General features: G+C 35.1%; 2 protein-coding genes across 2 annotated transcripts in view; both read right to left on the minus strand.

The window, feature by feature from the left end:
- Positions 1-9686, minus strand: part of LOC140450291 (uncharacterized) — a 35660-nt gene extending 25974 nt beyond the window's left edge. Inside the window, exon 1 of the mRNA XM_072543834.1 lies at positions 9472-9686. Within this exon, the coding sequence (XP_072399935.1) occupies positions 9472-9584 (113 nt within the window). The 5' untranslated portion in view covers positions 9585-9686. The remainder of the gene's footprint in view (positions 1-9471) is intronic.
- A 3996-nt stretch (positions 9687-13682) lies between these two features.
- LOC140451230 (uncharacterized) lies at positions 13683-14804 on the minus strand. The gene has a single exon (XM_072544964.1). The coding sequence runs from the start codon at positions 14802-14804 to the stop codon at positions 13683-13685; it is 1122 nt and encodes a 373-aa protein (XP_072401065.1).
- Positions 14805-15485: the final 681 nt, after the last annotated feature.

Below are 15485 nucleotides of genomic sequence, written 5' to 3' on the forward strand. Positions count from 1 at the left end.
ATACTTAGAAATGATAAATACGAATTGTTGCAGCTGATTATGAAGGGTAAAATCGAAGGAAAAAGGGGTCCTGGTGGACGACAAATACCCTGGCTGAAAAACATTTGCGACTGGACTGGGTTAAACACACAGACGCTCTTAAGAAAAGCAGAAGATAGAGACGAATTTGCAATGGGTATAGCCAACCTTCATTAGTGGACACGGCACTAGAAGAATAATAACAAAAAGTGGCAATTTTTGACTTCCATCGGAATTAGCACAACACATAATCGTTAATCTGTCCTTTGAAACTTTTCCGCATACATCTTTGTCCTCTGGGAAACAAAAGGTGCCGTCTGGAGTAGCTGGAAGCGCAAGTTGGTTACAATTGTACACGCACGCTGGTTCATATTTTTTAGTTAATGAAGGCAACACATCCGTTATCCATGAACTTGCGGCAGATACATCGGCATCTTTTGCTTCTCCAACAATTAAAAAAAACTTGTGAACGACTTTTCCATCTGCAAATTTTCAGCTATTTCTTTAGCTTTTTCTTTTAAAACTGGACCGCTGATAGAAATATTTCGGGCCCTCTTCTCAGTAAACCAATGGGCTAATGCCTGAATATTTCCCACTGCGTTTTAGTTTTTGAGTTAATTTTAAATTAGCTCTTCAATCGTTGATGAAACTGTCTTGGTTTCTTAAAAGGTTACCTGAACTTGTAAAATTTGAAGCTTTCTAGCAATTCCGATTTGGCTGCACTTGGATTGTTTCACGTATTCAATTACATTAACCTTTTTTTTTAACATAAGATCTTGTCTCCATGAATTTAACAATGCCTAGATTCTCTTGCAAAAAGGTGGGTGAATTCTAAATGAACTGTTTCTTAAAAATCGATCTGGGACTCCTAACAAAGTAATTAAGTATTTTATTACCTGACAGACCCTAGTCATTTAAATTTTCAGAAAATTATACATAACAAGTTATTGGTTTATTTAAAAATATTCTATTACGCGGTATTCTCTTATTCCTATAAACGGATAAATTTATTAAGAAGTAAATGGAAATGTTTTGGGCCTTAAATTGTTAACAGGAATATTCCTATAACCGGTATTCCAATAAGCGGGTTCGACTGTATATAGTTAAGAAAAACAATACATCGTTAAGAAATATGCTTTCTTTTGGTATAATTTTATATTTAACAATTTATAATTTATAATTTGTAAAAGTTTTTTTCAGCTACAAACTCGTGGCTGTGAAACTATAAAATAAAAAAAAAATTGATAAAATTAAAATAGTGGAAAGTTTATTGATGATTCTCTAAGACATACCAGTGATGATATATAGAAAGATTTAGCCTGTAAAAGTAGTACTATAAGTTAGTACAACATTAATAAAAGCAAATTCAACAAGCAAAGATACATAGACAAAAAACAATAAAATAGTTAATGTATCACCATCATCTTCGTGAACACCTTCGTCTACCTGGGCACGCTGCTGACCAAAGACAGCAATGTCAGCGAAGAAATTAAAAGAAGAATAGTGCTTGCCAATAAGTGCTATTATGGCTTGAGGAAACATATGGCCCCAAAACTACAAAGAAAAATTAAAGTTACCATATATAAAACACTAATAAGGCCAGTGTTAACATACGGGTCTGAAACGTGGTCACTTACACAGAACGACCAAGAATTGCTTAAACGTTTCGAGAGAAAAATTCTAAGAAAAATATATGGAGAAATCCAAGATCAGGGTTTGTGGCGTAGGCGCTACAACTTCGAGTTATATAGAAGTTTTGGGGAACCTGACGTTAAAGATATTAAATTAGCACGCCTTCGATGGGTAAGACATGTAATTAGGCGAGATGAAGATGCAACGATCAGAAACATTTTCGACCGAAGGGGACCAGTGGGAAGACGAGCCAGAGGAAGACCAAAACTTAGGTATCAAGATAACATAGAGGATGATCTAAAATCCATCGGAGTTAAAGCATGGAGAAGAGTTGCCAGAGACAGGGGCAAATGGAAGATTGTTCTGGATATTCCTCTTCTTCTCTAACCAATGAGTCTATCAAGGAGTGTTTTTCTAGCTAGGTCATTTTGTTCTATTCGCATAGAACTGGACGTATTATTGTTTTGTATAGTTTTTTCTTTTCTCGATATACTTGTGGATTTAAGGAGGAGATTAAGCCCAAAATAGCATATGTTGGTCGTGCAAATTCTGCGGTTTATCTCTGCGGTAGTATTATTATTATTATTTAAATAGTATTATTTTCAGTATTAAGGAGCGCCCACAGTTATACAAATTCGTTCACTGCTTCAATGACGTCGTTTTCTATAACAAGTGATTGTAGGATTTGTGGTGTTTATTATTAAACCTGTTTTTGTAGCTGATTCATCTAATGCTACATATGCCTCTCGTACAGCGTTATCCGTTCTCCCAACAATATTGATATCATCGTCATAGGCAAGGATTTGCAATGATTTATTATATATTGAACCGATGGTTGTGATTTGTGATATACGTTTTACTTTTTCCAGAGCCAGATTAAACACTATACAGGTGAGAGTCTCTTCATGGCCAGCCCGTTTGGCTGTTTTAAAAGGTTCAGACAGATCCCCCTGAATTCGTACTCTATATTCAACTTTTTCAAGAGTTGGTTTTGCTAAATTCACCAATTGATTTGGTATTCCTAGCTCTTGTATTGCTTTGAACATTTCTCTTCTACTTACAGAGTCGTAATCTGCTTTGTAGTCTATATATATATATATATATATATATATATATATATATATATATATATATATATATATATATATGAGTGTTTTTTCTAAAATTTGTTTCAGGATTACAATCTGATGAATTGTCGATTTAACATCTCTGAAACCAGCCTGGTATTTTCCTATTATCCGTTCTGCATATGATACCATATGGTGCCATAGTACTGTGGAAAATATTTTATACGCTGCTATATAGTTCAGCTGGGAGATTATTTATTTCAGGTGATTTGTTTCTGGCTAGTTTTTTAACTGCATCTTTAACTTTAAGAATTATTGGTGGTTCCTCTTCCCTCTCGTCTGTTCCCCTTACCTCATCTCTGTCGTCTTCCAGGTTTTCTTTTTCTTCCTCTATATTAAGTGCCTGGTTAAAATATTCCACCCATCTATTCAATAAAATCTTTCCTTGTTGTTGTTCTTCTTCTTTTGGCATCATAACCCTGGATGGGTCTTTGCCTGTCTGGCTATGTCCTTCCATTCAGATCTCTCTTGTGCCCTTCTTCTCCATTGTCTTATGTTCATTGTTTTCAGGTCGTCTTCCACGTCATCCAACCATCTCGTTCTGGGCCTTCCTTTTTTTCGCCTTCCTATGGGCTTCCATTGTAACATTTTCTTTGTTGTTTTTGCATCGTTTTGTCTCTGCACATGTCCCAGCCATGACAGTCTTTGACTTTTCACAAATCTTACAATGTCATAACCTTCATTTAACTCATTAACCTCGTCGTTTCTCCTGATTCTCCATGTGCCATCTTCCTCTTGTACCGGGCCATATACTTTCCTCAGTATTTTTCTCTCGAATGTCCTGAGTTGGGCTTTTTTCGTCATTACCCAAGTTTCACATCCATAGATTACTACGGGTCTAATCAGTGTTCTGTAGATAGTCATTTTGGTTCTTTTGTCTAATAATTTCGATGTCATCAATCTTTTATTAGCATAGTATGTACGATTCCCGCTGGAAATACGTGCATTAATTTCGCTACTTACGGAGTTCTTCTGATTGATTTCTGTGCCGAGATATGTAAAGGCATCCACTCGTTCGATAGTATAGTTGTCTATTGTGATATTATTTTCATTGTCAGTTATTCTTTTGACTGTCATATACTTCGTTTTTGCTTCGTTTATTTTGAGACCTCTTTTTCTTGCTTCAGGATCAATTTGTTTCCTTGTTGTTAATAGGTCGCTATTCCGACTTCTGCATTGTCTTGTGGTTGTCTTGAATTCTTTTCTGTTGATGTCATCTTTCCTGTATAATGCTCTGAAGTCTGTCTCTCTGTTAAGATTTTCTATATATTTAGGTTCCTCATTTAAGTGATTTCTTTTTTTTTCTTTTGTGTATTCCCTTTTCTTCCATTCTCTTTGTCTGGTAATTGTCTACAGTTGTTCTAGTTTGTCGGGTAAACTTTTTTCTGTAGGCTTCATTTTTTTATTTTGTTGCATTCTGGCTTTCATCGTCAAACCAATCACTTTTGGGGACACAAATTCCTGTTCGTTCCTATTTCGTCTTTCGCTGCTGCTTCAATGGTTTATTAGGAGTCTATATCTGTCTGACCATCTTTATTTACATTATGATTCCTTAGCCTGTTGGCATCTCTCAGTCTTTGCACACTCCATTTTTTTTCTATTATTTTATTTTCTTTACTGGTGTTTCAAATTCTAGCCCTCCATGTTAAGATCACTAGGCAATGATCTGAGTCTATGATTGCGCTTCTATAACTTCTGCAGTTTATTATGTCTGTTCCATGCGTTGATTCTATTAAGATGTTATTAATCTGACTCGTCGTTCTTCCATCAGGAGAGGTCCAGATTACCTTGTGTATGTTCTTGTTTCAAAATAGGTGCTAGCGACTGTTATATTTAGTGCTGCTGCTAAGTTTATCAGTCGTAATCCGTTATAACTACTGATGTTGAGTAGGCAATGCTTTCCTATCGTGGCCAAAAACTTACTATCGTCCTATTCTTGAATTCATGTCACCTAATACAATCTTAATGTCATTTCTGGGTCATCTTCTGTAGGCTTGCTCTAGGTCTTCGAAGAACTGTTCTCTTATTTCCTCTGATTTGTCATCAGTTGAGGCATCTACATTGATTAAACTGTAATTAAAAAATTACCCTTTTAAGCGCAAATAGCACATTCTTTGACTGTGGAGTTTAAAGTTGATGTATTCGATAGAATAATTGTTTGGTTCGTATTTCGTCTGTGATATAATGTTTTGCCTCCATAATTTGCCTGATTTTTTTATTTGTGATCCTTTCTCGTCTTGATTTTTTCACTGCTCATCTTCACGAGGATGTGGCATCTCTGTGGCTCTTATTCTCTTATCTGTTTTGTATTTTAAAGGCCATACTTCGCAGTTATACATGATTATGCTCTTTACTATAGTATTATGAATTTGATTTTTATTCTGAACGTCTGTTTGGGAAATTATTTAATATTTATTTACATATTGTAACACTTCTTGAAAATAACTTTATTCAGAATACCAACTATATTACAATACTTGTTTACAGTAACTCAATCATACGACTATTAGGAATAGATTGGAGCCAGCAGGGTAGATTAGTTCCATGGTAAGGAGCTAGTCTCTCGATATGGACTACCTTGGGTTTACTTCTAGTTGAAAACTGGATGCGGTAGATTAGATCTTTTTTTTGTGCAGAACAGTGTAAGGGTTGCGTTGAAGTTTGTGTAGTGCGAGTTTTCTTAATAGCTAAGATTTTCATTAGGTAATTCTTCTGATTCAAAATTTTGCCCTTGATCAGAATGTAACTCTAAACGAATTTCATGTCTTGATACGACGTCTAAATACTGTAGCCGCTTTTTGATTAGGAAGGGGTACAATTTCTGGACATTTTAAAAAATCATCCATTGCGACCATTAAGTACCGGGTGGTCCAATAAGCCGATCTCTCGGCTATATATCAGAAACTATTCATGTTATAACTTTTCCTTAGGAGAAAAAATTCCTTAGTAAAAGTGGCCAAGAGAAATCGCTAAAAATAACTTTCAAGTTTCTGGGTTAACCGCTAGGGAGCGTAACCTGTAAAGAAAACTTAGGAAACCAGTTTTTTGGGAAATATGCCCAAATATACCAAGTGTTAAATAAGTTAACTAGAAAGAGGCCTAAATTCTGCACAAAGCTGTTCCAGTACTTTTTTTTATTTTTTCAAATAAAGGGTGGGGGAGAGTGGGAAAGAATTTGTGGATAAATGCCTATAACTTTGGTTTGGATTAACCGATTTTAACGAAATTAGTGTCGTTAGAAAGAGTATGGATAATTTAATTTATATCTACTATAAAACAATTGCATTTAGCTGTAATTGTCATGAGTAGAGGTTACTTTCGAATAGAAAAAATTTAAATTTGTTTTTCTTCAAAATATTTAATGGAAACACCTATTTATTGTAAATTATAATGGAACTGGATTAAATTCGTAACAAAATGGCGCATGTTGATAACTTTTGTCGAACTCGAGATACGAATAAAAACGCATAAACATAAGTACCTAAGTATAGTATTGACTCACCCTGTATTATAAATTAAATTAAAAAATAAGTCAGTAGATACTTTAAAAATTTTTTATGGCAAAAGAATCTTAATCTTGATGTCTATTTTGACCATTGTTATTTCATATGATTAGAAATAGTTTTTTCGAAAATAAGTAGGTTACGACAATGAATTTGACGGGGAGTTCATATTCGAATTGAAGATTGCACTTTTTTCAATAGATATTAATATTGGTAATATTAGTAATTAATTATCAGTACTAATAATTCGTGATGAGTATATCAAATGCAGAATTGTATAATATGATTGGGGTTTATTTCGAATGTCACCAAAATGCCGCTATTGCCTCACGTATATATTCTGTAAGATATCCTGACAGGAGACATTATGGCAAAGAAGTATTTGAAAGAAAGGCAAGAATATTAAGATAAACTGGTAGTTTTCATCGTCCTTGTTTTAAACAACGTAGTAGAGGTATGAACGAAGATAATTTAATCAATGTTCTTACTTTAATTCAACAGAATCCACATTTATAAGTGGTCGGCAAATCTCTATAGAATTAAACATACCCAAAACTACTGTTCTAAGGATTTTAAAACACCACAGGTTGGTTTTTCATATTATAAAGTGAACGTTTAGGTGAGAAACTTGGAATTCCCTTTAAACTTTAGATTCAACTGTTATTTTAATATTCCGATAAAAACGGCAACACGGCGCTTTTATCCTTTTATCTGTTTCTTAAAAATACTTAGGCACGATTTATCTTGCGAAACAATGGTGGATTTTTCAATATTTTTTTAGTTTTTATAAATATAGTGGTTTCTTTTTCACCAATATTTGTTGTTCTGTTTTTTAGACTACATCCTTATCATGTAGTTCTTCACCAGCGAGACAGATTTTGATGCAAGGCTGGATTACTGCAATTGGATGTAAGGTCTGCTAGAAGAACAACCGCATAATATCATGTCAAAGATTTTGTGGACAGACAATCCTACGTTTAATAGTGCGTGTGGTGTTAATCTGCATAATATGCATTATTGGGCTGAAGAAAATCCACACTGGATACATGAGGTGCAGGTTCAAAGTAGATGGAGTCTTAATGTTTGGTTTGGTATAGTTGATGGAAAGATCGTAGGTCCGTATTTCTTTGATAGAACTTTAAATGGCGAAACATATTTGAATTTTCTGGAAAATCAGTTGCTTGTTTTATTGGAAGATATTTCCTTACAAACAAGAAGAGATATAATATTACAACATGACGGGTGTCCTGCGCACTTTTCCAGACGAGTTCGAGATTATTTGTATGCAAGTTATCCAAATAAATGGATTGGAAGGGGAAGTATATTTTCATCGCCAGCTAGATCTCCAGACTTAACATGTCTGGACTTTTATCTGTGGGGAAGATTGAAGGACTTAATGTACCAAACTCAACCAACCACGCGAGATGATGTGAAACAGCGCGTTGTAAACGCAATAAATAGTATATCAAAAGCTGAGATTGAAGCAGCTGTTATGTCTACGTGCGAAAGATTACATCTTTGTGTGGACAACGATGAAAAACAATTTGAACATTTAATTGGACATTAAGTTTTTATGATCGAGCTATCAACATGTGGTTTGCACCATTTTGTTACGAATTTAATCCAGTTCCATTATAGTTTACAATAAATAGGTGTTGCCATTAAACATTTTTTGTTAAAACAAAAAAAACAAATTTTATTTTTTTCTATTTGAAAGTACCCTCTACTCATGACAATTACAACTAAATTCAATTGTTTTATAGTAGATGTAAATTAAATTATCCACACTCTTTCTAATGACACCAATTTCGTTATAATTGGTTGATCCAAACCAAAGTTTCAGGTATGTATCCACAAATACGTTCCCACTCTCCCCCACCATTTATTTGAAAAAATAAAAAAAAGTACTTGAACAACTTTGTGCGGAATTTAGGCCTCTTTCTAGTTTACTTATTTAAAACTTGGTATAATTGAACATATTTCACAAAAAACTAGTTTTCAAGTTTTTCTTCACAGGTTTCGCCCCCTAGCGGTTAACCCAGAAACTTGAAAGTTATTTTCAGCGATTTCTCTTGACCACTTTTACTAAGGAATTTTTTCTCCCAAGGAAAAGTTATAACATGAATAGTTTCTGATATATAGCCGAGAGATCGGCTTATTGGACCATCCGGTACTTGTTCCCTCTCTCTGTCATCGGAAGTCGACCAAGAATATCCACTGCAAGTCGTTCAAAAGGCTCTCCCGAAAGATATTGAGCCATTTATCATGGTTTCTTGTTTTATGGCCTTTTCTACCGTTACATAAATCACATTTCTTAGACCAATCTTTTACATCTCGGCGACAATTGAGCCACCAAATCTGTCTCATACTTGAATCAAACTTCTATCGTAAAAATTGGAGACAATTGCACCGACGAAATCTATCTATAACGAGAAGTCGGACAAGGTTGCATTTTGTACCCAACTGTGTTTAATATTTATTTGGATCAGCTATTTAAAAAGGCACTTTAGAGACAGCCATATGGAATAAAAATCAACGGGGAACTACTAAGTAATTAGACACGCAGACAATACAGTAATTCTGTTAGAAAATATTAATGGTCTCCAAATTATTCTTGATCATACTCACGAAGTAGAAGAGGAAATGTGGTTTCATAGGCGGATGCGCAAGATACCTTGAACCGCAAGAAAAACTAATGAGGAAGTACTAAGGAGGGTTAACAAAGATAAAGAATTACTAAACACTGTTAAACACCGGATATGTCTTACCTGGGATATATAGTGAGGGAAAATCAATATAGACTACTAAAACTGATTGTTAAAGGCAAAATAGAAGACCATAGAAGTCTTGGTTAAATAACTTTCGTGAATGGGATCAGAGATCAAATGCAGAATAATTATTGCATGTGGCAGAAGAGCGAGAAGCCTTTGCAATGGTGATCGCCCACGTCGGATAATTATGATATGGTACTTAAAGACGAAAGAGAAGGGTCATTGATCGAGAAAAAAACATCCAATCACTTTAGTTTCAATAAATGATACGCTTTCACAAAATTTCAGCTCTAAAATTTGTCAACACTAAGAAGTTTAAAGACGACAAACAAGAATATTGCTATATGCTATTTCCGCAACTTCGTACAACTAATTCTATTACGCTATTACTTTATTTGTCAATTTTGGAGAAATATTTACCTTTTTATCCAGTTCGTTAAACACGAAAAATGAAATACATGTCCACATGGTGTAAAATAAATGTCTGCTCCCCTAATGAACAGTTCACTACAAACAGTACACACAATATTCATATTCTTCAATGTATATATTATATCGTAACACAATTATAAATCAAATAAAAACGATTTAAATCTAACAGACATTTCATTGAAGGGAGACAGATTGATGACAGTATAAATCTTAACTATTTGAGCTGAAAAAGTACTCACGAATAATACGACCTAGTCACAGAATAACAAACAATCAGAATGCCCACTCTGCTTGGAAAGATAAGTACGACGCGCATCTCGTTCGCGCAGATGGAATCAGCCATGTTTTAGACGGAACCAGTGCTGTTCAGTGACATTTTATCTTGTGTGCATAGAAAAATTAACCAAGTTTAATTCATGCCGCGGAAACTTATATGAATGACCTTGGATCATTCCCCCATCACTTTAACCCCAGCGAGTTAATAAAGAGAAATGACAGCCTATCTCTCTCACGAAGACTTTAACCAATCATTTAAAAAGCTACAATTTTTAGCTAAAAACTACAATTTTTGTATTGTGCTAGTAAAAAAACTAAACATGGTGAATTATTGTATTTTCCCTTTGTGTACAAATTATTTTGGTAATAGTAAGTTGTCAGGAAGCAAACAATAATAGTATTTAACATTTGTTTCTGAAAATATCAGTGTAATACATATTATGTAATTAGTTTATAACTGTTTTATCTTAAACAACAAATAAATATACGTATATCTAGAAAAAATTGTGCATTTTATATTATATCCTTTTATTTTTTAATAATACATGTGAGATTATTTCATCGGAAAATAATAACATATTTTCAAGTAAATTTTAATTAGTAACGAAATAGCCCGCAAGAGGCGCTAAAGGGTATGTATGTAAGGGGTGTCCATTTGTGGGTGAATTGTCTAGAACATAGCCCAAAAGAAGAATAAGAAGAAGAAGAAGGGGTGTCCATTTGAATTTCCCGCCAAAAGATGATTAGTAATGACCCCAGCCGCAAGGGGTCCGAATGAACGAAATTTATACATTGAGTTGCCTATCTATTTCTAATATTATATTATTTATCTATGGTTTAATTTATTTACGGCAACTATAGACACAATATGCACTATTTTATTCGTACTTTTAGTTGAAGAATAGATGAAATTATTTCAAATGTACTAAATTATTAATTTCTAAAAGTTAAAATTACAGTTCTGTCGTAGCTTGCCACAAATTTATCAATTCGAGTCTATGTTTCCGTTTAAAATATGGCGATCGCGTGCTGACAAATTTCAAAGGCGGCATCTGAGAGTGGGTATTCTGATTATTATTTATTCTGTGACCTAGTGAAGAAAAGTTTTTGTTCAAAAATTCATAAAAAATTCTACTGGACTGTTTATATGGAGCAGATATTATTTTTGGAATTTTATTTCCATCCTTTTAGTTAGAAAATATACGAAAATACCAGCGTATCAATCTTAAAATACAACATAAAACCACAAAGAAGAGCTTAATCATGGTCTATTAATGTTCAGATGGCTATGTATTACAATATAAAACTAATATGGAGATGATGCGATGGAAGTGCCCATCTTTGATGTGATATTAACCTCCTTGGTAATGAATTGGCTGTAGACTTCGAATATTTATTTAGTAGACATATTTATTCTGTCAGTGTTTAATATAAGCAAGTGTCACTGCCAAGTTATTCTCCCACAATTTTTGTTTGGAGTATTGAAATGATAAAGCAAAACCTAGGATATAAGGTTTTAATCAACATAAATTGTACATATAATGTTAACAAAACAATAGAAATTAATATGGCAGTGACAGTGACTTCTTTCAAACACTGACAGCATAAAGTTGCCTACAATATTAGAAGTCTACAGCCAAAGCAATACTAAGGAGGTTAATATCACATCATTCTCCCACACCATAATCTTCCAAATACCTTGGTAAATGACGAATTCTTTCAGATCTTCTAGGTAGTGCTGAAGGAGGCGATAAGCTCTGTTCAGAACTCATTGGGGGTTCTTCAAGAAGTAATGAATCCGGTGGAGGGGGAGATGTAGATGTATCTGCCAGGGGCTGCATGTTTTGTGTGGTTGTATTGGATGAGGAATCATTAAGACTCGAATGTAACTCATGTGGGTCTTATACGAACACTGATTATTGACCTGGTATATCTAGTATTTCCCCTTCACCTCGTCCACACGGAGCCAGATGACGATTAGACACTGTGGTCTCCCGTCCGTCTTTCAGTTTAACAAAGGAGTATTCAGGATTTGCCTCTATTACCTCCACTTCCTCTACGATAGGCTGGTACTTGTTCTTCCGATCGAACCTTTTCATCAAGACATGCCCAGATTCTGCTAGCCATGACGGTATTGTATTCCCATTTGGAGATCGACGTGTGTGCACGAACATCCTTTCATGCGGCGAACAGTTAGTTGCGGTACACAACAGTGAAGGAATGGAATGCAGCACGACAGGTAGGTATTGTTCCCAATTCTCAATAGGTGCTTCATGTGATTCACAGGCCAATTGAATAGCTTTCCAGACAGTAGAATTCAACTTCTCCACTTGACCATTTCCTTGAGGATTATAAGCAGTAGTTCTACTTGTTGCGATTCCTCTGGAGTTGAGAAACTCTTTGACTTCAGCTGACAGAAATTGAGTCCCCCTATCCGAATGAATGTATGCAGGCATTCCAAACATCATGAATAAGTTATTTAAATTCTTGATTACTGTTTTGGCACTAATGTCACTGCATGGGAAAGCAAATGGGAATCTGGAATACTCATCTATTACCGTAAGAATATAACGATTATTGGTATTCGAAGGCACTGGTCCTTTAAAGTCAATACTAAGGTGTTCGAAGGGAGATGTGGCTTTTATAAGCTTTGGAAAAAGCCCCTCATTCTTAAAGTATCTCGGCTTAATTTTAGCACATACCCCACAGTCACGAGTCATAGTCTTGACTTCATTGAGAGAGAAAGGCAAATTCTTTGATTTTATCCAATGAAACATACGTGTTACCCCTGGATGACAAAGTGCAGTGTGAAGGGACTTGAGTTTTGATGCACCTGCCGCCGTGGTAGTAGCACAAGAGCAGATGCGCGATAAAGCATCCGCTGCTTGGTTGTCTTTTCCTGGTCGATACACAATGTCATATTTATAAGGTGCCAATTCAAGTCGCCATATTTGTATTTTCTCATTTTTAATCTTGCTGGAATGCTTCGTGTTGAACATAAATGTTACAGATTTTTGATCAGTAATGATTGTGAAAGGCTTTCCTATAAGAAAATGGCGCCACTTCTTTAGAGATTCAACAATAGCATATGCTTCTTTCTCCACAGCAGAATGGTTCAGCTCACTAGAGTTAAGTGATCTTGAAAAGAAAGCAACGGGTCTGGAATCCTGACTTAAGGTAGCAGCAATTGAGTGTTCTGAAGCATCAGTTTCAACAACAAATGGCATATTTTCGTTGATAGCGTAAACAGATGACTTTGCAACTATAGATTTCAGATTTTCAAAACAAGATAAAGCATCTTCGTTCAATGGAAAATTGTTGACATGAGCTAATGTGTGGACCCTTTCGGAAAATTTGGGAATCCATTTTGAATAATGGGCAAACATACCTAATACCCTTCTGAGAGATGCAGTGTCATTCGGTGGAGGCATTTTTAATAAGGGTTGTAGTCTGCTAGCATCGGGCTTTATGACATGGTTTGGTCCTATAGTATAACCAAGTAAGTTTATTACTGTTTGATTGAATTTGCTCTTGGTTTTGTTTAGTGTCAAGCCATATTTGTCTGTGGCCTTCAGAAAGTTCTCAAGATTTTTGTCATGTTCTACCTTCTTCTTACCACAAACAGTTATATCATCAAGATAGGCATATATCCCTTCAAGGTTTTCTGTGCGTATGAGCCAGTCGATTGTTCTTTAGAAACTGGCTACACCATTGGTAACACCAAACGGAATGCGACAAAATTGGTACAGTTTCCCAGCGGCTTCAAAAGCTGTGTACATCTTTTCATGTGGAAGTATTGGAACCTGATGGTATGCACTTTGGAAATCTATTGCACTAAAGACAGTGAACTGTGATACATTGGAAACCATTTCCTCGATATTTGGCAGTGGATAGGCATCAAGTTGAGTGAATTGATTAATTGTTTAAGAATAATCAATGACAAGCCGCTTCTTGTGAGTTTCGTTTTTGGTGATAAGCACTTGCGCTCTCCAAGGGGACTGACTTTCTTCAATAATGCCATCATTTAAAAGCTTCTTTACCTCATTTTTAATAAAAATCTGATCTTCAGCACTATGCCTGCGCGATTTTACTGCGATAGGTTTACAATTTGAAGTCAGGTTACAAAATAAAGGAACTGCAGGTACTGAGGCTTCAACTACACTACATACCTTGAATACTTCTTTAGGTCTTCCAAATTCAAACTCTAGACTTGAGTGGTTAGATAGAACATCATGACCAATTATAATATCAGCACAGAGATTTTTAACTATAAATAAATTAATGTTGTCGTAGGAGTGGTCACCAATTTTAATATTTTGAGTAGTCACACCTTTAACTTCAGAGGTGTGTGATAATGAGACCATAGAAACAGTCTGAATACAAGGCTTCCTAGGGAGTTTGCACAGGTTAGCAAAGTCTTCATTAATAAAACTGACAGAGCTACCAGTATCTATAAGGGCATCAGCACGAAGACCTTTTATAGATGCAGGCACTATAGCTTTTTTTAATGAAGCAGGAGTAGCAGCAATAATGCAGGCTGTGCAGTTTTCATAGCCTTCAAATACGTTGGCAGATGCACTAGTGCTCTTGGAGCGGCAAACCTTTGCAAAGTGTCCCTTTTTATTACAGTATTTGCAAATGGATTCTCGAGCAGGACAGTTCTTCCTTGAATGTATTGGCCCACCACAGAAAAAACATTTGTGTCCTGACCTAGAAGAGTTAGTAGAGTTGGTAGCAGCTGTTACAGTGACACATTCAGAATTTGTTGAAGAGCTCTGTGACTCAAATTGATAGTTACCAGGTAGCGCACTAAGTGTCGAATGTCGATTTGAATAAACTTGAGAGTTGAGTTCTGCCATTTCCATTGAAATAGCTATATTGTAAGTTTCTTTTAAAGTTAGTGTTAAACTCTCTAACAGTCTCGATTGTATCTTTGTGGATGTCATTCCAGCGATAAAAGCTCCACGGATTGTATCATTTTTATTAGTATCAGCATCTACAGCAGTAAAATTGCAGTCTTTTGCTAACTCTTTTAAAAATTTCATGTAAGAATCGATAGACTCATCTGTCTGTTGTCGTCTAGTGGTTAGTATGTGACGAGCATGAATAGTATTGTTTGGTTTGATGTATATTTTGTCAAGAGTTTGAATGGATTCGTTGTACGTGTTACAATCACTTATATATGTATATACTCGTGGCGAAATATGATTTATTAACAGTTATAGCTTAGTATCATTAATATCTAGGGGTGGTACAGCAGCACTATCAGCAGAAACAGCGGGAGTGACAATATGGGCAGCTAAAAAGTTCATAAAAGTTCTTTTCCAATGGTCCCATTCCTTTGCTGTTGATTTCACAGATGGATCCCCGTAGAACCTCTCGGGTCTTAGATACTTCTCCATTTATGTTGATTAAATTGAAATGATAAAGCAAAACCTAGGATATAAAGTTTTAGTCAACATAAATTGTACATATAATGTTAACAAAACAATAGAAATTAATATGGCAGTGACAGTGACTTCTTTCAAACACTGACAGTATAAAGTTGCCTACAATATTAGAAGTCTACAGCCAAAGCAATACTAAGGAGGTTAATATCACATCAAGTATATACAATTTTATGTTGATTAAAACCTTATCATATGCATTTTGATTTCTTATTTTAATTTAATAAACATAATGGAGAAATATATAAGATCCGAGAAGTTCGAAGGGGATCCATCTTG

Source organism: Diabrotica undecimpunctata, chromosome 9 (genome assembly GCF_040954645.1).
Source record: "Diabrotica undecimpunctata isolate CICGRU chromosome 9, icDiaUnde3, whole genome shotgun sequence".
NCBI lineage: Eukaryota > Metazoa > Arthropoda > Insecta > Coleoptera > Chrysomelidae > Diabrotica > Diabrotica undecimpunctata.